Source organism: Pyxicephalus adspersus, chromosome 12, assembly GCF_032062135.1.
Source record: "Pyxicephalus adspersus chromosome 12, UCB_Pads_2.0, whole genome shotgun sequence".
Taxonomy (NCBI): domain Eukaryota; kingdom Metazoa; phylum Chordata; class Amphibia; order Anura; family Pyxicephalidae; genus Pyxicephalus; species Pyxicephalus adspersus.
The window spans coordinates 35,901,933-35,924,895 of NC_092869.1; the positions used below are offsets into that span (position 1 = coordinate 35,901,933).

Below are 22,963 nucleotides of genomic sequence, written 5' to 3' on the forward strand. Positions count from 1 at the left end.
AAAAAACAAAAAAATCACTAGGTGATAGTACTATTTGACAAAAGAGATATGCAATATAAACCAATTCCCTTGCTCCTGGTGGCCGTTTCAGCTCTAAAGAGTACAGCATGTGCCGTATAGCTTAGAGCTTGGCTGTGTGTGACGTCGCCGCACTAAGCCTGCTGCCAGAGAACTCTGGAGTACCCTAAAGTATTACGCACTAGAAATGTTTTTTTGTTAACAAAACTGTACTAGAAACAACACTTACCCCTTCCTCAAAGGTCCACCTCTTATGGACTTCATTTTCATTGAGGCTGAAAATTTCTTGATGCACCTCAATAATTCTATGTCGCATATTTTCCACTTCTGTTGTGCGCTAAGTAAACAAAAAAAAGAATGTGTCAATCATCACAAATATAAAAAACAAGAGGGTTAGCTAAAAGGGGCTTGGGAGAACACTGAAGGGGTTTGACTCCTGGTGCATAGGATTTTTTTTGGGGGGGGGGGGGGGGGGGGTAATCTGTGTATCTAGAATACACTTTCAGCTATAGGTAGCAGCTGTCTCATGAACGTCTACAGCAGAGAAGTCACTTTTATATCACATTAGAAAGTAACTAGAAATAACCTTTAAGTGCTACTGTCCGTTATTTTTTTTGTTTCATTTTGTATCATATGCATGTGACCAGAAGAGATTTGGGTGGCTGTAAGGATGGGTAATCTTTACAGCCACCCAAATCTCTTCGGTCAAAAGCCCCAAACTGGTTCCTTAAACTGTAAATAAGTAGAGATTGCACTACTTAACAATTAGTGCAAAGTTGCACCACAAAGACAGTAGCAGTAAAAGGTTTCAGCATATACTTCAAATATCTTATCCAAATGATCACATTTCCAACCTAACTTATTGCTTAAATTTTTATTCTCTGATCTATTTTTTTTCATGTTTAACTCATTCTTTTAGATTTTTTCAAACGGTTAAAAATAGACACCATGAAATAGTTTTTAAAAATCCAGTCTGATTCAAACTGCCCGGGTAGGCTTACAGTTTTAACAAGTCACAAAATACAGAGAAGCACAGCTCACCTTCGCTGGGTCAGTTATCTCCTCCAGGCCAGTCGGATAGTCAATCCTTACTCCACATTGCTTGCTCATTTCAGCTAGTTCTTTTCGCAGTTCAACAAACTTTTCAGACGTTAGGAAATCTCTAGGGAGATTACCTTGAATGTGGTCTTTAAACCTAGATGGAGAGCAATTCAATGCAGTGTATTTGTAGATACCAAACAATTACATATATCGAATAAAGGAAGGAAGGTTTATACAACCTACTATTCACTCAATCTGTAAAGCAGCATTTCATGTCCAGGGGACTCTCCTTCACCCCCCATGAAAATGAACTCTGCAATCTGTTAATGACAGCGGAGTGCATAGTTAGACGGCCAGCAAGCTCAGCTCAAGCACAATCGTCTAAAACTAACATTCTTTTAAAGCCAGTAAGGCAAAAGGATAGTGAATGAAAAACCTGGGCGGTGAATCTGGTAATGCCAACCCTCTGTGCTGAATTTTAAAGGTCTTGTATCTCATATAAATAGCCATTAGTATTACTCCTACAGTGCAACTTGCCAATGTGTCAAGCACCACTTGGCTTTTCCTAATCAAATTCTATTATTAAAATTTATGCCAGGTGACAGGAGTTGTATTTTTGTGTTTGACTTACGGAGTTATTAGAAGAGCCAATTCGACCAGCAATTGGTGGCAGTTGACCCAGATGCAAAGTTATTATAGAAGAACTCAAAGCAAACATCTAAATATGCATTAGTTACCCTTTATCCTTTTTCCTAAAACATTTCTTGGTTTGCTGTTTTGGCGATTTATACACCTATCACGCAGCCAAGCCAGTCAATGCTTCCCATATCACATGCCAGCACAAACAGATATCTGGTTACTAAATCCTGAACCAGCAAAAAAAAAAAAAAAAGCAGGGAATGAATAATGTAAATAGGACTACAGAACATTTTCTAACCTACTGAGATACAAATTTAAAGATGGGTCCTCACTCAGGTTGAATCTAAAACTACTGGAAGCATCAAGGAAGTAAAACGAAAAGAAAAGCAAGCCTGCTTCAGCAGGTAAAAATGTCACAGTATAATAAAGTTCAGGTGTTTGCCTGGAGTTCAGCTTTAAAAACAGATGGAACAAAAAGAAAAAAAATCTCAACTCAGAAGGCTGGCAATGCCAGGAACACTACCTTCATTCACACCATGCAAAGACTTCAATGGAAAATAGTTATCATTCAATTATAAAACAATAAAACAAAAGTTCAAGTTACCCCAATATTAGGATTATTATCTGAAACAACCTAATCATAGCATATATATTCAACATGTTAAGCCAGAAAACAAACTTCTAATACTGTCCTTTTTTTATAAAAACATTTTTGGATGCCTCCACTTCCAGCCTTATCGCTGCGGAGGTAAAGACTGAAGGGGAAACCTTCAGCCTTCTGGCATACTTGTGTCACATATTCAATAAGGCTGTGGGCCGCTTGTTCTGGGCATGCCAGAGATCGCAGTCTCCACAGAAGTCCACCAAGGAGCCAGTGGTGAAGATGCAGCAATCTAGGATGCAGGACCCCTGCACAGGTTATATGCCATGACAGGGGCTCAGCACTCACCAATGAAATTAGTTCTGCTTTACCCATTAGGAGAAAAAGTAAAGCAAAAAGTGTAAAACTAAACCATTCCAATGATTACATTCAAAATGGGACAATTACCAGGGATCAAAAGGAACTAAAATCTTTCTAAAATGTTGCAAGTGGCCACATAATGGAAACAGTCTTTGCCTCGTAATGCATAAAGGGTATGTATTCTGAGCTTTAAATAAGTTCCTATACAGTTTTAGATGACTGAAAAAATTCTCACAGGCTCATAAATGAAATGAATGAATATTGGTAAAAAAACATAAAATATTGTCCTAATTGTCCTACCGATTCAGGATTTGCTTTATTGGACCACCATAGCAAAAAATTTGTATTCTGAAATCTGTAAGTGATTCATATCTAATTAAAGTATTCAGTGTACAAATTAGAAATACAAAAAAAGGGTCTTCGCCACAAGAATCTTTTTCTACATATTTATATGCCAAGGTGAAGGTAGATAAGCTTCCGAACAGCATTCTTATATGGCCGCTATTAATATGAGCTAAAGATCACCAACAATCATTTTGGGAAACTCTGACAAATGCACCAAAATATATTTTAGAGATGGAAAAAAAAAACACTTTACCGATAGCTAGAATAAACACACTAACTGGGAAAACAAAGAAAGAGCAAATATAAACTTTTAACAATAGCCCAATGATGTCAAAGTAAGTGACTAGATCCATAAGTTCAAACAGATCTAGTAAATGAAGGTGAGCGGTCAGATGTCCCTCATCCACTTTAGCAAATGCCAACCTGTGCGCAAACTGTTAACTTGGCAAACAGGCTCATGCATTTCCAAGGAAATATGTAATCCCCGTATCCCATCATATTCACAAACTCCAAAACTAGCCTGTTCATCTCTACAACCAATTAAAGCCAAAGGGGGAGAATTAGCAGAAGTAAAATACAAAGTAGCAATTCACAAAATCAAGCAAAGTCGCCCAAGCATGGCACCAATACAAGCTGCAGATATGGAGGAGGTACTAGAAAGAAAATGAGTTTGTGATAGTCAGTACCAAGTTTCCAAAATGCCGTAAGATACTGTATTTAATATTTTGCTGGCAGTTTACAGAAATTAGGTAAGCAACTGTTCCAGCCACTTTGAACTAATGACAAAACATTCTCATAATCCTAACGCTGGCAGCTACTTGGCTAACAGCCATACAACTTTGCTATATTAACTTTTCTTCCCGTCATGCAAAACTGTGCAAATGTCACATCTAAAATTTCAACGTTAGTCAACATGCACTTTGGCAAAGTACAAACACTCAGGAAAGAAGCAAGGAAGGGTAAACAAGTAACATTTACTTTAGGCAGGTGTACATCCTCTACACTATGGTGGCCAAAAATATAAATGTATTAAGGCTGATGCCCAACATGGGTAAATATGAATACGGGCAATCAACATACTACTTTATAAGATATAACTGAAGTACACATACAAAATTTGGCTCTCCTTAATGTAACTGAAAATTTTTTTTATTAGTCCTTTTTGCTTTGTTCACCATATGATTAAAAAGTTATAAATGTTTGATAGGTGCCCTCTGAACATGTCTCCTCATTGTTAGGAAGGGAAGAAAGGGCTGTTTTGTAGTGCTCACACTTACTGCTTAGAGAAACAACATTGCTTCTCTATATATACAGTAAACAATTTACTAAAGTTGTTACTTAGGACAGGAAATGTTTTGCAGGCAGATCACCAGGTGAAGGGGGTAAAAAACCCTGAATGTATATTTTCACCAGATCTGTGGGTTAGAATCTGTGGTAATTAAATCTCCTGTTCTTGGGACTGGATATTGTTTAAATTAAATTGTATTGGCTGAAAAGAACAAATATTTTTAGACATCAATGGGAAACATGCCTAAACACCACATAAATGTAACTCGGTGTGGTTATGCATCCTTGCACTATACCATGGCTAACAGCTCATGCTGGGATAGCAGATATAGGGCAACTAGTTGACCAACCAACAAAGCATTTTAGTTATACTGCTCCAAAAAGCACATAAATCGCACTATACATATATGACCTGCAAAAGGAAGCAGAGATTCATAAGGCTGCTGGGCAATCATTAACTTACCTCTGAAAATGTTGAGCATAGAGTTGTGTAGGAATACTAAGCAATCGACTGTAAATGGATGTGACACCACTTATATTTTTCTGTTCAGTCTCATAAGAAATATACATCTCCCACAGCTTGTCTGATCGAAAATCTAAGCCTGCAGACATGATTGAATGCTCAAATGTCCTGAAAGGGAAACATTTAAATGTTAAGATAAAGTGTAGAAAATAATTACAGTAAAAAAAAAAAAAAAAAAAAAAGTATCTGTCAACTCTAAACTCATGGGGCAGGTTCCCAGCCGCTCAAACATTCACTGCGCCGTGTTGGTTCAATAGGAATCAGCGTCTTGTACATGTGGCAGCTGACGGCAGTGAGCAATACTAGTACCATTCACAGCAGCCCCTGTTCATTACCTATGGGGCTGCGGCAGAGAGCGGCAGTTCCCGGTAAACACACCTGCAACCACACTGCCCGTGTGTACATTACAAGGAATGTTATAGAGAGGGGAATATGTACTGCTTTAAAAGTACAGCTATTGTCAGGGACTAATTTCCCTAATTTCTTTGCCACCTCCCCTCACAGTAAAATGCAAAGACTTGGGAGCCACTAATTCAAAATTGTTAATGAATGTTCCTTGGTGTATGAGTCCTAAGCTTTCTTTTTTTATTATCATTAATATATGCAGCTTTGTATCAATTAACCTAGTTTGTGATAACCTTATATTAAAATTATAGTACAAGTGTCAAACTAAATCTGTAGCAATTCTCAATTGATAACAATTCCTAACATAAATAAAAGTATCTCACCCTCTCAAAGTGTTGCAAGTCTCTGGATCTGTGGGATCTAAAGTCTCTTTTAAGAACTGGAGATAATGTATCCAAAGATCAACACTTAACGGGATAGCCTGGATACCTCTCCGGTAAACCTACAGAGCAAAACAAAACAAACCAAAGAGAATAATACATATCATGCTTAACATGTAAAATGCAAATCCGGTCAACCTTAGAAATGCTAAATATTTGGAATTTCATTGAAAATCTGCCATTACCATTGAAGTGGAGGTTGGATAGAACATGGCTCATGTTCTGAGCTCCACTTGCAGGGTTCTTGATCTTCAATGCGCGGCTGTATTCATAGCAGGAACAGAGGGCTGGCTTTGGGGTACAGACCATAAGGCACAGACCCATTAGAATCTCATTCACAGCGTCTGAGCACATATTCAGTAACATGTAACAAAAGTATAACTGCATGGTTAAATCTACGTCACCACACAACGACTGGCAGAAAAGCCCTGCCCTACGTGTTAAGCTGCAGTGTAATAGAGGCTTGCACTGCACAGCTTGACAAACTGTAGAGATTTAATGTACCTGTCAACAAAGAAAGGAGATATTAGCACAAATGTCACGCTGAGTGACAGATGTTGCAGTAATAATCCTGCTTTGACCTTAAGAAGGGCTTGAAGCAGTCTCCAACTAAATTTTTAGTGTTCCCTGTCTAATTTCTACTCAACAGCAAATTACCTCATCGGCTTCCAAGATGTTGTTATTTCGTCTCTCTAGATCAGCATACTTTTTCCAGTAACCATAACAGTAGGGATAATGAGCAAGAAACATGTCAAACACTCTTCGTGCAGCGTAGATGTGATTCTAGGTAATGGAGAAAAAAAAGATACAGATTACACTGGGAAACGTGTAAGAGAGGATATAAAGTATTACTCCCCACATATTGCCTAAAACATAATTCTGAGGCCTTGAAAATAGAGTGATATAATCATATAGGAGGAAGTGAAGTTCCAAGGCAGGCCCCCTGCTCAAGCAATTCGCATGGCTATGGACACCCCTCCAGAAACAGCAGATCCATGGCATGAGGAAGTGGTACAGACCATATATATTATATGAATATTTCTTCCCCATAGGAGGTCTCTGCACTTTGTGGCTGGAGATCAGAGGAGGCAGACGTGTCCCCAGGACCTGCGGGGACCAGCAGGACACCAGGGGACAGCGACCAAACAAGGTAAGTGGGGTTTTATTCTGCTTTTAGGTACCCAGAGTCTGACTCAGGAATAACAATTTTTGCATGAAAAATGGACCCCGAGTCAGACGCGGGAATACCGCTAGGGGGGTTAATCTGCTCAACAAAACATTCCTTATTGATTTTAATCTTTACTTCTTAAGAAAACAGAAACAAAATAAACATAAAGGGGAAAAAGTATTCATCATAAAAGCAAATAGTATTCTGTCCCAGGAAGCATGGTAATCTGTACTTGTCAGTTTGCAACAGTTTTATCAATGGATAGAAATGTGCTGCACACATTCAATATCAAGTCATAACATGTCTTAAATACAAGTCTTGTCCTGCAGCTATAGCTGTACATTTGGGAGGCAGTGATGAAAAAGAATTATTTAGCCAGTAAAGAGGCAATCTGGGCACTGTTTGTACAGATAAAAAGGAAAAATGCAACAAGAACAGATTCAGTTTCCCTATCAACACATTTCTAACAAACCTCTTGTTCAATATAATGCAGCAGATAGGTCCATGTTGTAAACTCTTCAGGATTGGCTTCCACAGCCTTCCAGTACTTGTCAAATTCTGGGGGTAGTGGTGGTTCTGGCTCTGTTTTTGGAGGGGGTTCTGCTGCTTCCTCCACATCAGGTACAGAATCCTGTTCTGGGGACTGCTCCATTGCTGTAACTTCTAGAATATCTTTATTTTCCTCATTGGCCTGGCATGCCTCAGCTGAGGTTCCTTCATTGTTTCCTGGATCCATTGTCACCAAACTGGGATCTGGCTTTGAATCCTGCATCCTGGCAGTTAAACACTGCAAACGAAAAAAAAAAAGGCAAAAATTAGGTAATTAGCAAGCAAACGATCATGTTGTTTTCATTGCACTATAAAATTGTCTATAAACATAAAGGAATTTTGAAATAAGTTTAAGTTGCTGATGTATTTGGAGGGCACATAAACATATGAAAGATACCGTGGGAGGGTTGCAATCAAGCATAGCATAATGAAGCATCTTTTAAACCATTCCACTTCGTTTTACGAGTGGAGGAAAAAAAGAAGAAATGTGAAGAAAAAAAGTACTGCAAAAAGATCTGTGCTTTCCTGCATTTTGTTGCCTGTATGAGATTTGTGGGATCAAAATGCTGTAAAAACAAACCAGCACTGTGTAGCTCAAGATGAAAAGGCAACTTTTAAAACTGTAAATTACACACAAGTGAAAAGCAATAACTGGAAGGGTGTTCTAGATCAAGTTTGCAGCCTGCTAAAGGTGGGCAGGCAGGGAGACGTCAGTATAATACATTAAAGGTGGTGAGTGGGCAGGAGACGCAGAGAGGTCATTGCTCTTATCACAGAGGCATCTCCCAATATGACAGGTGTCTGAATAAAGAGCCACTACAGCTGCATATATGGAGATTGTCTGAAGAGGTGGGTGGGAAGGGAGACATGAGAGCAGCTGCAAAGCTATCTGAAAGTGGTGGGAATGAACTGTAGTTAATTGGGCACATGAGCAGGGACAGCCTTGGAGCTCCATAGGCATCTCTTGGGAGTTCAGCAACGTATTAACGTTTTAATGCCAACGTATCAGTTTGACACATCCATCAAAAGGAAGCTGTAGATTTAACCACTTTTAAAGAGGACCTGTTCTTTGGGCTTAACTAAACTGCCATTTTTGACCTGGTTCGTTTTTTGTTTTTTTTTTTAAACCTTTAGGAGATGCTGAATCAAATTGAGTATACAACTTAGGTGTTCATCCCAGAATCTGCATACTTGTTTCAGGTATGTGACAAACTACTGAACGCAGAGGATCAGCTTTACATTCAGATGATTCGCATCCTTTTAGTTCAACACTGGAAGCTTATAGAATCGCTCAGACTGGATCTAAGTTTAAAATGCATGCTCTAGTTCAGGGGTGTCAAACTCAGGTCTGCAGGCCAAATTTGGCCCACGGGAAAATACCAAATGTCTACTAGAGCTGGCCCGCTGGCAGACAGCTCAGGCACCGCTAACACTACAAAGCTGAGAATGCTCTGCTGGCAAGTCAATCAGGACCCACAAGCAGCCCCTTCTCTGTTGACATACTTTAACAACCAGCTACCAGTCACATCGGGCCACCTCTCCCAAAAATAGCCAAACAAAATGGACATTAATAAACTAGCATCCAGGTATCTGACGTGAACCAGTGTGCATCAGAATAGATCAGAGTTTAGCAAACTGAGCTTGAATGAAAGTTTTCATTTCAAGGTAAAAATTCAGTTTTTTTTTTTTTTTCAGGCTCCTGGTATACCTACATCACGCATCCCGGGAGGCTCTTGGGCGCTTCCTTTAAAAGGGAAAGAAACTGCTGATCCCACACATACGCAGTGAAATCGGCAAACTTTTTTCCCCATCTATGTCACTGGATCTCGCGCCTGGCCCGCGACTTTGTCCAAATTTTTTATTTTGTCCCACTGTGTATCTGAGTTTGACACCCCTGCTCTGGATAAACACAGCCAAGGATCAGCACAGCTGGAGTAGGAAGGCCTGTTCCTTGCCTATGGTCCCAAAGGTCCAGCATGCCCTCTGCTAAGCCAAACTCATGCTTTCTGACTGGCGTTGACTTGGCATGGGCAAATACACAGTTGGCCCTGTACACATTTAAACAGGGGAGTAACGATTCTCCTCTGCTGCTCCACTACTCAGGATATGGCTTCTTTTTAACTAGCTCAGCTTTCATCTATACACCATTTACATTTCTGCAATGGGCTTGTACATTCAGCAATAACTTTGGGTTTTGGGTGATATCAGCTTGCAAAAAATTTTTATGCCACTCACTGACATCTTGGCTGCACAGTCTGAGTGCTTGTTTGGAGTAAGGCCTGGTCTACATGGACAACATCCTCAGCGTTTAAAGCCCATGTTTGAAATCCCCATGCATTGCAATGGACTAATCTACACCACGGCGTTTCCTTGAGGCATGTTTATGCGCTGTATCTTAAACTTTTAAAAACTAAAAAACAAACGCTGGGTTAAAGCTTGTAAACGCTCAAAAACACAGATTAATGAGGGTAACCGCTTCCACTAATTTCAATGGGGGGAGGGGGTTCCCGCATTTTTTAGCACTTAAAACGTAAACACAGTATAACGCGATAAAAATGCACAAAAACGCAGCATACATGTTTTCCAGCAATTATTGTGTTTTTTAACTGTCCGTGTAAGCCCAACCTAAATAAAGATTTTATTATTTAATATTTACAGAGTAGGGAGCAGTTTGAACCACTGCCAAGTTAGTATTATATCTCCTTAACTGATCTAATCACCAAACTCTTCGGGAATGAAAGAAACAGTCCAATGGGAATACTTGATCCCGTGAAAACTGGGTAAAATTAAAATCCCTAATATTGAAAAGATTTGTTGAATCTACAGGACAGGAAGTTTTGTTGAACTTTCTTGAAACAGAACTAAACTTTAAAAATATAGTGAGTTTGTTGGAAAACAAACAAAAAACGGAAAACAAAATTGAAAATGGTTTGTTTGTTTGTTTTTTTATTGCAGAAAGAAAAATCATGTCTCTTTTGCAATAAATAAAGCCTGATTGTACATATTTTAACCATCATGTACACTAGGCAAGCGGTTGCCAACTGGTGGTCCGCGGCTATGGTCGGTATACCCCGGGGGGGGGGGGGGGGGGGAAGGTGCACCAGCCAGAGCCACGTCACCTGTACAAATCCCTGACTCAGGGAAGTGGGCGGGCTGTGTATGTTCCAATTTTGCAACATTTATTATGCCTTAGATTGTATTATTATTACTAATGGGATTTATATGGCGCCAACATACCACGCAGCGCTGTACATTAAATAGGGATTGCAAATGACAGGCAGTGACACAGGAGGTGGAGAGGACCCTGTCCTGAAGAGCTTACAATCTAAGAGGTGGGGGAAGTATCACACAATAGGAGGGAGGAAATGGAGTGGTGGGAAGTAGTGACGGTTTCAAAAGACAGAAGAAGACAGGTAAACAAGTTTGAAAGATGCAACATTGTATTATGCCCTAACTGCAGAGAGCCCATGGTCCAGTGCAGTGGTCGCCAACCTTTTTCGGACCCACAGACCACTAAAAATATGCATGCGTGATCCGGAGCTGGATGTCACTCAAAGGGAAAGAAACTTCCCCCATAGTGACGTCATGATGCCAAAGCCCCCCCACTCTATCGCTGGTCTGAGCCGGTGAGTGTACACAGACACAACCAGCGATGTGTACGGGGGTCATAGCCCGTGGCTCTGGCTGGTGCGCCGGCCAGAGCCACAGACCACCAGTTGTCGACCTCCGGTCCAGTGCCCCTGTAGTATGACCCAGCTTTTCCATATCCACCCACACGTTTCTGAAAAGCCCCAGGTGTTGCACCAAAGTAAAACACAAGAGGGAATCATAGGGAAGTTTCATTAAATAATTGCACACCAGCAGGAAAGTTTATTTTCTTGCAGAAAAGTTGCTGCAATAGCATTATCAGTGGGCTTGCATTTTAATTTTTAACTTTAGTTTCGCTTTGATGGTTCTCATTACAAAACTGAACATTGTAACTTTCCTCTTTTATTGGTAACATAAAAAGAAGTTATGCTTAGCCTTTATCTCTATGGTGCAGATGCAACAAACTGATATCAGGGCCTGCAGATGTTTCATGCCAATCCCCGGCTAGCACACAAACTTCTCAGGCCTGGCAGAGCAGCCACATTTCTGTGCAGTGTGGCCTATGAGGCCCTGTGGTGCACGGCTGGGGGGGTTCTGCCCTCTAATACACCAACATGTGAGGAATATTCCACCACCATGTCGCTAATTTAGGCCCAGGATCCCTCTAAATTTCTAGGCCAAACTAACAGCCATGGCGCCACACCTACCAAAACCAAAGACCTAAGTAGCGAGTGCAATAAATCCTAGCATCGCCCGCCATTAAGTTAGCACGGATATTCCACACGCCCCGGAACACCGTGAGGGCCCTGAGAATGTCAGCTGGCGCTCTTTGTAGGGCCCCGGGCCACTCACGTACCGGCAGCAAAGCACACCCGCTCACCGTCGCACTGGTCTCACTTCTTTATTCCTCTCACCGCAGCCCGGGCTTCTTCGCGGCAAATGTCCGGGGAACACGCGCCAGTACCCCAGGGCCACTCTGCCCAGCGTGACCGCGCACGTTACGTCTGACGTCGGCACTAAAGGCGCGCCCGTGGAACGCACGCGCTGACGTCACCCTTGTTTATGCACGCAAGGTGGTGGACGTGGACGAACTCGGGTTCATGTTGGTGTTTGCTGGAGAAGCCCCTCGGGGCCCTGCGGGTGTTCTTCTGGGCTAAGCGCGCTCCTCTGCAGCGGGTGAGATGCTCGGGTGCGGGGCCCTGGCTGCAGTGTTGTGGGGCCTTTTCTAGAATACTATTGGCTGGGCGCTGAGCCAATGGCTGCTGTGTGTGGCTGCCTTTAATAGTAACAATTCTCTGATACCCCCCATATGTAACTTTGTACCCCTCATGTACAAATGCCCCCTGTACAGTTTATTGCTCCTCTCCATTTACATGACATTCCTTATTGCCCCCTTCTGTTTACATGCCCCCCCATTTATCATATCACCTCGCATACCCCCCCAAAGAGCTCATCACCCCTCATTTGTTTACATAATACCTCTGTACAGATTATTGACCCCTCATTTGTTTACATGCCCCCCCGCATTTATAATATCACTACTCATACCCCCCTAGAGCTTATCACCCCTTTTCTATTTACATATTACCCCTGCACAGATTGTTGCCCCTTCTGTTTACATGAACCCCCCATTTATCATCACCCCTTATAACCCCCCTATACAGAATATCATCCCTCATTTGTTTATATGATACCCCTGTACAGATTGTCGCCCCCCCTCTTTTTACATGAACTCCCCATTGACCCCCTCATACAAAATAAGGCTATGTACAGGTGTTACCCGGGTTACATACGAGATAGGGACTGTAGGTTTGTTCTTAAGTTGAATTTGTATGTAAGTCAGGACAGGTACAATATTTTAATAAATACAATTAGGACAGATGTTTGTCTCAACATGTTATTAGGCAGCATGTTATCAGTTACTTTATAAAATCCTCATGAGTAAATCGCAAACAAAGCAAAAAAAAAAAAATCTTTATAGAGCCTAGACATTCAGCTTCTGGACCAAGCTGTGCTTTGATATGCAAAAAGAAACTTCAGAGATTTTTGGGGTCAATAAATAAAGAGGCTACAAGAGGCTACAGAAAGAGCTCACCCCCCTAAGATCACCCACAACCTCAGCTATGTAGCAAAATATTCCTTCTGCAAGTCATACAAGCTGTCCCTCTGTCAAGCCTCTGTTCTGCACACCAGCAAGCAGGGAAGTCCTGTTCATATCTAACCCGGGGACTAACTGTACTTATGTTGTATATATAACCCTCCTATGTAAATATCACTCCCTTGCTGTGTACATGACCCCCCCCCCCAATACAAAATAAGGCTATGTTATATGCCATATGATTGTCATCGGAAACCAAAGTCTGTTATCTTCTTGGGCAAAACAGAAAAGAATTGCCTTGTGTGTACAATTCTCATTCATTGTCCTGTCAGTGCAAAATAATCAAGAAACATCATTTGTGTACATAGCCTAACATTTTGCTACTACTTACCAAATACTCCCTACAGATTCTGACTAAACTCACACTGGCAGTGAGATTACCGCTACCTCATGTTACATGTAGCATCTCCCTGCCACAGCCCCATAGTGAATGAATGGGGGCGACTGTGAGAGGTACTAGTAGTGCTCACTTCTGCCAGCTTAGAGTTCGAGGGGCTGCAAAGGTGCCAGCTGTAGGGAGCTGCATGGGATCACATATTTCGGAGGCAGGTGTGAACCTGCTCTATTCATTCAGTTTTCATAACCCACCCTCCCTATTTACAGCCAACTAAAACCCCCATACATATTATCAGCATTGACAATCCTCCCTAATACTGCATATTAAACCCTATTTTCAACACTACCTTACAATTTATCATTTCCTGTTTACTGACAACCTATTTCCATACAGCCTATTACTTCCTTTTTTACTTTTTAACTTCAGCTACAGTTTATCATGTTTAAGTGTCAACTTCCCCAAACCCCTTACAGATTATTATCCACTTTAACTTTCAGCTAATTCGCCCCCTCCCCCTTTCCAATACAGCAAATCCTTCTCCTGCTAACTCCTGCTCTATGTTCATTGTCACCTGTTTTTGACTTGCCCCAATATATAGTTTTTACCCCTTTCTTTTTGCCTTCCTACAGCTTAATGCTCCTTATTTACCTGTCTACTGCCATTTTCCCATACAGATTATCATGACCTCCCATCACTCCTAGAAACGCACCCACAAGTTGGTTATGTCATCCAAGTGTTTTCCATAAAAATAAAAAAAACAAAAAAAGTTGAAATCCTCTTCAAAGTTGTATGCCCATTGTGCTGCTTGCATATGGTAGATGCTTCAGTCCTGGTATTGATCTGACACATGCATGCAGATAAAGTATGCTGTCATTACTCACATTTCACTGGTTGATTTCTGGCTCCAGGTCAGTGACTCAAAGTACTGAAGACTTTAGATCAGCATGAAAGCCAGCGAGTTAGCATTTCCTGAAGGATTGCTTCTGTTTTTTTTTTTTCAATACAAATTTGCTTTATCCCCACTTTTCAAGGTATTCTGTACTGTATTAAGAGGGTACATGTGTCGCCAGTGATGGAGATAATTTGAATACTAAAGTCACCAAAGGGCAACATGGTGGCTCAGTGGTTAGCACTCTGGCTTTTGCAGAGCTGGGTCCCAGGTTCGTATCCCATCCAGGACGCTATCTGCATGGAGTTTGCAGATTCTCCTGTGTTTGCATGGGTTTTCTCCAGGTGCTCCGGTTTCCTCCCGCATCCCAAAAACATGCAGTTAGGTTAATTGGCTTCCTCTCCAAAAAATTGACCTTAGACTGTATGAAAGACATATGACTATGGTAGGGACATTAGATTGTGAGTTCCTTCGAGGGACAGCTTGTAACATGACTATGGACTTTGTACTGCGCTGCGTAATATGTCGGCGCTATACAAATACTGTATTATAATAATATAGATACAGACATACATGCATACACATATGTTCCATTTGTCAGCTATTCACTGTGAAGTCTTCTATCTCTTAAATGCGTTTTAAAGTTACTGATAAGAGAACTATTTCAGACTTTTTGTATTGCTCCAAAGCAACCGATCATATGCACATTTTTCATTTCACTGTTATGTTTGCAAGTGCAGATTTCTTTGGTGAGACTGGACAGCCTGCTTAAGATATTTCTCCCTCCAGACAGTTTTATAAAATAAGTTCATGTTTGTTTCTCTGCATTTATTGTTGTGTAACAGGTACACAAAACCCTTCCCCAGTACTAATGCTAAACATGGGATGTATAATTCTTATTCAGCAAGGTAATAAAGATATATATTATTTTGGAAATAGAAAATGACTCCCTTCTTTACTTTACCCTGATTCCTCCTATATACAACCAACATGAGATGGAAATGTAGCTCTATTTAAGTGTTATTCATCACAAAACTACAAGGCTTGGGATGGGATTGAACCATCTGCATGATGAGTTAGACATATGACCGAACATTTGAACGATGTAATCCTTATTCTTCTTCATTTAAATGCAGGATAATGTCATCATTCTTTCAGAGTATAACATTTCAGCGTTGCGTAATATGTTGTCGCTATATAAATTCTGTTTATTATTAATTATTATAATAATAATATTAATAAAATGCTCAGTATATTATGTTTGTATAGAGGTGCTTAGGGGCTCCTGTCAGGTTTTTTTTACTGTCTGAGGATTGCTTCCAATCCCAGCAACAACATTCTTTCATGGACAAGAAAAAAAAACAGTCCACAGTTGAGAGAGAACATTAAAAAGGTTCAAAAAAGCACAGCTATGTCCAGACTGTCCACACAAAGGTATTTACACATTCTAAGATAAAAACAATTATTCACCTCTGTATCTAGATCTATCCTAGATCTACCTCCCCAACATTCCTAACTTTGTCACTAAAATCATAGACCACTTCCACTTTACATTCTATAGATGTCATTGGCAGCCTGCCGGCTCTCCTATTTATATGATTTTAAGCTGTTAGAAACCTACTTAAACCTACTTAGACCTCTAGAGTTTTTATTACAATCTTGGAGGACTTTAAAGAATACATTTTTTAACTTCACAAGCAGCCATTGAGGTCCGTGATTGTTCATTTAAAAGTTACTGCTTGTTAAGGAAATAAAAATATTTAATGACCATAGTCAGGGTACAAAAGTTAATACATTCAGTGATAAGTTTGCCATATCACAGCACACGTATCGTATGCTAAAACTAGTATGCAACTAGTGTTCAACCCAGAATTTTTTTTTTTAAGTTTTTAACCTGGGTGGGAAGAAAATGTAGGTGGGTGGCAACCTAACTTTTCAGTAACCACCCAAAAACAGCTGGGTGGTTTCTGAAAAGTGCTGGGTGGTGCACCCGGGTAAAAGGGGCGGGGGGGAACACTGTAGTATATATATATATATATATATATATATATATATATATATTAAAACAAACCTGTACTTTATACACACAAGCAAGAGACTTACTCCAAAAGCTCACCAGCTCCACATACTTACCCCAATAGAGATAGGAGGAGGCTATTTGTAATCCCTATTTGTAATAGGTTGCAGCTTAGAACATGGGTTAGGATTCTCCCCCCACCCCATATGATAGCACTAGGTGTTCCAGCACTGTCATATAGAAATAAGGACAGGCAGTCACACACTTCCCTTACCAGATATTTACTTCCAGCAGTAAATATAAGCTGCCGGTGGCACCATTATTAAAGTGAACCTGCCCATGCATTTTGCATTGCCTCACTTCTTTTACCCTTTAATTAGATAAAGCATTCACCTAATTTGATACATTGAGTGCCGGCTCAGAACTATAAAACTGACATTCAGAAAATGTACCTTCAGACCAAACCCTGGAGGTGATTAAAATGGGGGATTAGGTGGATGCACAAAAATCAAGTGTTAAGAAACTGAAGTCATTTAGGGAAAACGGTGCTGAGAAAATGATAGATGTATATAATCTGATTTATGCTAATGTGCTGGCTGTCAGGCTGATCTAAAGTCACTGGAAGTCACTTTTCTCCATATATATGTTGGAGATGTATTGTAGTCCACAGAAAGTACTGATAACATTCAGCACAAGTTAGTTATGGTTGTACCTCTGGCAGGATCAACGTATATTTACTTTGGACGTATTAACTAAATATAGCAATGGCTTTCTATAGTATATTTAAAACACATATATTCCAGGTAATTATGTAAGCTGCCATTTCTGAACTGGTTCTAAAAAATACAGCTTGCCTGGCTGGTCATGTGATTCTTTGTTTTAGTACTCTTTAAACAACTGACCCAGCCACATAGTGACAAAGTTGTCAGAGTTATCTGCTGTTTTAGGTAACTACTGAAAGCAAAGGATCAGCTTCATTTCCAGGCAATCCTTTAGAATGAGTTCAGCGATGGCAAGTTACATCTTTTATCAGTACTGTACCTCTTTAAGGGCTCTATTTATAAATTATTCCCCTATCAATTCGCTCATAAAATTGATTTCCTATTGTGACATCTGTGCATTTTTGATGATTGCCCACTAGGTGTCAGAACAAGTCATTGTTTTAATAGGAGACTTTTAGAAAAATATAACCATAACATTCACCAGTGAATTTCAGAGGAATTGACTGGGGCAATCATTTATAAATAGAGCCCTAAATGTCAAACAAGTAGAAAATAGGAGAAGGTTTGTAAAGGTTTGCATTAGGGTCTGTTAGAAATATTTTCACTTTTACCCAAAAGTTATTTTCACTTGATAAAAAATGAATAAACTTTTGCCCATGTTCATACATCTTTCCAATTGATTTCATTGAAGTGAAAAAGATGTACATTTTGGATTGATTGAGTAAATCAGGGGTGAAAATATTTCCAAAAATGGTTGCAACATATCATTTAGCGATGTACATGTTTGCAGTACTGACTTTTTTTCTTTTCTTTTGTGGCCAGAGACTGTTGGTTTGTTGCATGTTCACTTCAGTGGCCACCACGGAGGGGCAGTAAACTGAACCCACTGCTGTAAGCAGCTTAATGGCAAAATATACCTTATCTGTCTATAAGGTTTGTTTTTGCTTTCTTTTATAATAAATTACAACTGTTCTGTGGGAAAGCTCAGCAATATATTTGTTTCCTTGATTTTATGGTAGTAGTTTAGTATTCTCCCCAGAACTTTTTTTTATGCTGGGTGGGAAGAAGCTGTAACTTTTTAGTAACCGCGGGTGGTTATTGAAAAGTGCCGGGTGGTGCACCCTGCTAAAAAGGGGGTTGGGGAGAACATTGCAAACACCTAATCTGAATACTTATTCCAAGTGAGTGATTTTTTAAAGTTGGATGATTTTGGCCAAGATGGAACTCCATCGTTTCCATAACTGATTTGCTTTAGTTAGACAAGCATGCTTGCTTTAAAAGTTATATATATATATATATGTATATATATATATATATATATATATATATATATATTTAGGCCTAACTATAGAAATGTATTACACAAAAATTGAATAGGCTGACCTTTTCTTTCATATAAAAAACTGCCTTATATGACCCATTTGCTGCCCTGACTAAATACAAACCTTTAATTCAGACTGCTTTCAATTCTCAGTTCTGTAAACCTGCCTGTGGTAAAACCGGGGAAGTCGAAATGTGAGGTGACCTGACAAGTGGGTCAGCGGAAGTGGTCACATTACCAGAATCATGCTAAAATTATATCTCTATAGGGGAATTATTCTAATTTGTATGTTTAGAAGAGAGAGATATAAACAGTTATGTGACTTGTAAGGCTGCAGTGTTATTGAAGTTTAAGAAGAGATTCTAAATGACTAGAAATTGTGTTTTTTTACTGGGTTTTTGTAATAACACAGAGAGCTGTCCTTTTTACATTTGCAGGGTTTAAAAATCTGCAGGTATAGGCTAATTTTAAAGGTCATCTGTTTATTGAACGGCACTTAACAGGCACCTTTGTAACAGTATAATGACAGTTCCAGGCATGATAAATAATTCAGTAATAAGTATGCATTATGTATGGATATTTTTTTTGTATTTGTGGATGTGTTGTAAAGAAGTGAAATTTCTGTGAAAAATAAAAAAAGACCTCAGGCAACCGACTGTAATTACCACAATACAATTCAATACAATATCATCACCTTTCTCCATTGAAACAGGAAACTTGTATTCTATTCGTGTTAGCTGGTAGCAGGGAATTTTTATAATAAAATTGCTTCCATGCTGTCTCTGATATTAATACATTTTAAGTATGTGATGTAAATTTTAGTTCCTGATAAGTGACATAGAGAGTTCCAAGGCCATTGGATCAGCAAGAGAGACCCAGAAAACTATTTTTAAAGATCATAATTAGCAATGGCGATCCTCATCTTCCTCTGTACAGATCTCCCTTAATTGTATTTCTCTAGGCCAGTGTTTCTCAACCTGTGTTCTGTAAAACCATAGGTTTCTTCAGCCAGTGTTCTCCCCAGGCCCTTTTAGCAGGGCACACCACCTGGCACTTTTCAATAACCACCCAGCTGTTTTTGGGTGGTTACTGAAGTTGGGTCACAATACAGGGGCTGCCACCTGCCTACAATTTCTTCCTACCAGGCTTTAAAAAATTCTGGGTTGAGTTTGGATTTCTCCAGGCAGTCAAATTGACACCAATGATAGTTTTGGCTGTCTTGCATTTTCCCACTGGTTAGCAATGTAAGAGGCATTCTTCCAACTAATCACATGCTAATGTACTATGAGCTATGGATATAGTAATTATAGAAGGGGTTCCCCAAGGATCTGGTACTTGAAAGATTCCCTTATGGTAAAAAGCAGTAGGCTATAGCCTGGACAGGTGTAGTTCATGCACTGGAAAGGGGAAGGTGAAGTTTTGGATGATAGGGGCCCAGGAACACTTTCATTATGTGGTTCTCTCATTAATAATGCACTTTCTTTGTTTAGGATGAAGACATTGTTTCAGGAAATCAAAGCTTCTATTAAAAACAACGTTGATCACGATCGCTCATTCTGGAGGCCAGTTCTCCCCTGGGGAGGAGTATTCACCATAAAAGCAGGCCGCAATGCCATCTCTTGTATGCCCCTGTATGTGGAGATTACATTGAAGAACACTTGCACTATCGATGGCTTTTTGATGCTTCTTTATGTTATCTTGCGTGAAAACAACACATTTCCCCGGGAACTGTCCCAGTACCTGGGCAGGGAGTTTATTGATTGTTTCCTCCATCTAATGGACACCTGCAGCTTCACTTCTGTTAAGTTGCTGTGGATATGGGACAAGATGGAGAAGAGACAGTACAAGTCCGGCATACACAAAACATCTCTGGAGATTGACTTATTTGGGAATGAACATGAGAATTTTACCAGAAACCTGGAACACCTGATGGCTACTATACAGGAGAGTTATTGTTTGAACTCACAGTGTCCCATACGTATGCAGGAGAGTCACATGCAGACTATTCTGATCAAGTAAGTAAACACTTTTAAAGTGTATCTAAACCCAAAATAAAATGCAACAAAAGATTTTGCAAAGCGTATTCTTTTTTTTACTCTTTTTCTATTCTTTTTTACTCTATGTTCTGGTTAACATCACTATTTAGTTTCCCTTTTCTATCACAGGTGCTGATCAGGGACACTGACCCTGATTTATTAAAGCTCCCTATGGCTGGAGAGAATACAGTGAAGCTGGGTGATGCAAAAAAACTGGAATGGATTTCCTAAAATTCAATAGCCATTTGTTAGCAAATTTTTTTCAATTCTGAACCAGATCCATTCCAGGTTTGCTGGATCACCCAGCTTCATTGATGAAAGTGTATCCTCTCCAGCCTCGGAGAATTTTAATAAATCAGGACCACTGAAGGGACTGTTTCCCACCGATGACCTGGAGTTTATTTAGTGGGTCACCAGGTGAAGTAGGGAATGATAACGGCCAGGTTTCCATGTGTAAGTGCTCAGTTTGACTTTTGTTTCCTCATCATTTTATAGCCCACCCCATGATATACCTCATGGAGACCTCATCCAGATGGCAGTGGATGAATTGTTCTGCTCTAGGATTGAAGTGTGTGAAGAAAAAGGGTAAGAGACCCATCTATTAGACTGTGTTGAAAATATTCAATTCATTTTAAAGGATGCATGGGAAGAAGTTAACTTTTAGAAACTATTCTGTCATTGACAAAAACACTCACCAAAACATACCTGAAATTACTTTACCAGCCCCTGTAATATAGTATTGTAGATCTTGGAAGACTTGCTTTGGCGCTGTATACAATTCTAACAGAATTAGTGTAAAGCATTCCCATATGACCAGCTATCTGAGGATGAAAGAAGCGAGTATCAGTGTGCTGTCTGCTACTGGCATAGGATATCAGATGGATTATTTTATTTTTGTGACAGGTACTCTTAAATCATCACATGAAACTTAAATTTAATGTGCATTCTGTCAGTGAAAGTGACTGGTACCAACTGTCTTTCATGTCTAGGTGTGGATGTTTGAGGGAGTTTTCCCAGAGAGTTTTCTGTCATGGAGCTCCTCCTTTTGTTATACTGAACATGGAACAGTGGAAGTCAGAAGACCTGGCCTATGTACCTTATTATCTGGAATTGTCTGATCACAAGTGAGTACAAAAAAAAAATATACAGCTCTTAGTAAGATAATTGGATTACATGACTTAAATATAACAGATACTTTAACCTGTTTGGCTTTGGGACATTGGGAATGTTTGTTCCTGCTTTCTTCCAAGTGCTGAATATCTGTGGGCAAAAGGGTGGATCCGAGGTTAGCACTCTGGCCTTTGCAGCGCTGGGTCCCAGGATCGAATCTCGGACAGAGCACTATCTGCATGGAGTTTACAGGTTCTCCCCGTGTTTGCGTGGGTTTCCTTCCACATCCCAAAAACAAGCAGTTGGGTTAATTGACTTCCTTACAAAAAAATTGACCTTAGACTGTATGAAAGACATATGACTATGGTAGGGACATTAGATTGCGAGCTCCGTTGAGGGACAGCTAGTAACATGACTATAGATTTTGTACAAGGCTGTGTAATATGTCGGCACTAAATAAATACTGTGTAATAATAATAATCATGATGCATCCAATAACATTCTATTATGTCCTCAGCTTGAAAATGTTGTTTTCTTGCAGTATATATATATCTTACTAAGTTACTATAAATATTTATATTCGATTCGATATATATCTCGGCAAGGACACTATCTGGATGGAGTTTGCTGGTTCTTCCTATGTTTGTGTGGGTTTCCTCCCACATTTCAAAAACAGGCAGTTAGGCTAATTGGCTTCCCCACAAAATTGAGCTTTGACTTAATGACTGAGGTGGGGACATTAAATAGTGAGCCCCTTTGAGAAACAGCTAGTGACACAAAGTGACGTAAAGTGCTGCGTATTTTGTCGGCACTAAATAAATACTGTGTAATAATAATAATAATTTCTCACATTTTGCCCTGGGTTTATTTAAAGCAAACATCTCAGAGGTTTAGAGGTCATAGTGAACCCTCTGTTGGTACAAAACAGTTTGAGGGCTGTGTTGACTGACTTTTTCAGTTTTGCACAGTTTAAGCATATACAAGTCTATAGGGATGTAAAACCCACTTAAAACTTAAGGTAAATATCAGTCAGGAAATCACCTGCATGTTCATTTTATCTGATAATGAATTCTGAGGGATCTCAAAAGCATCTCATACTGGTGTCAAACTGATGTCTAGGCCACAAGCTGTTGACACAAGCCCTTAATGTGCCCGGCCATCTTCCCATACAGCTATAGCAGCCCCTAGTAAAGAGTCAAAAGTGCACACTTCTCTTTCCATCCCACAATGCATTATCTGATGCCTGTGCCAGCATCACCAGTCCCAGAAATACAGTTAGGGATGGCAATTAGAATCCCTGAAGGTACTGCATGGCCACTTACAAATGTGGTTTGAGGGACATTTAAGTTTTGCAAAATCTTTGATCAGTGTAGTGCCTATGAATTTGTCAAGCTGCTCAAGATCAATGTACGTGTTACAATCTGATTATACAATCAATTACCGTATTTTTCGGACTATAAGACGCACTT

The 22,963-nt window shown here is 39.9% G+C and overlaps 2 protein-coding genes across 4 annotated transcripts in view; one reads left to right on the forward strand and one right to left on the reverse strand.

Moving 5' to 3' along the window:
* The window catches only part of PRPF39 (pre-mRNA processing factor 39), an 18,241-nt gene extending 6,328 nt beyond the window's left edge, over nt 1-11,913 (reverse strand). Inside the window, 7 exon segments of the mRNA XM_072427954.1 lie at nt 244-355; nt 1,060-1,213; nt 4,755-4,922; nt 5,543-5,661; nt 6,257-6,382; nt 7,240-7,554; nt 11,785-11,913. Of these exon segments, the coding sequence (XP_072284055.1) occupies nt 244-355; nt 1,060-1,213; nt 4,755-4,922; nt 5,543-5,661; nt 6,257-6,382; nt 7,240-7,539 (979 nt within the window). The 5' untranslated portion in view covers nt 7,540-7,554; nt 11,785-11,913.
* Nucleotides 11,914-11,959: 46 nt separating this feature from the next.
* Nucleotides 11,960-22,963, forward strand: part of DORIP1 (dopamine receptor interacting protein 1) — a 16,603-nt gene continuing 5,599 nt past the window's right edge. For 2 of the 3 annotated variants that reach the window (XM_072427951.1, XM_072427953.1), the window contains exons 1-4: nt 11,960-12,080; nt 19,839-20,363; nt 20,880-20,969; nt 21,374-21,508. In XM_072427951.1, the coding sequence (XP_072284052.1) occupies nt 19,840-20,363; nt 20,880-20,969; nt 21,374-21,508 (749 nt within the window). In that variant the 5' untranslated portion in view covers nt 11,960-12,080; nt 19,839. Of the gene's footprint in view, nt 12,081-17,651; nt 17,961-19,838; nt 20,364-20,879; nt 20,970-21,373; nt 21,509-22,963 lie in introns of those variants that run through there. The other variant, XM_072427952.1, reaches the window with a different exon arrangement.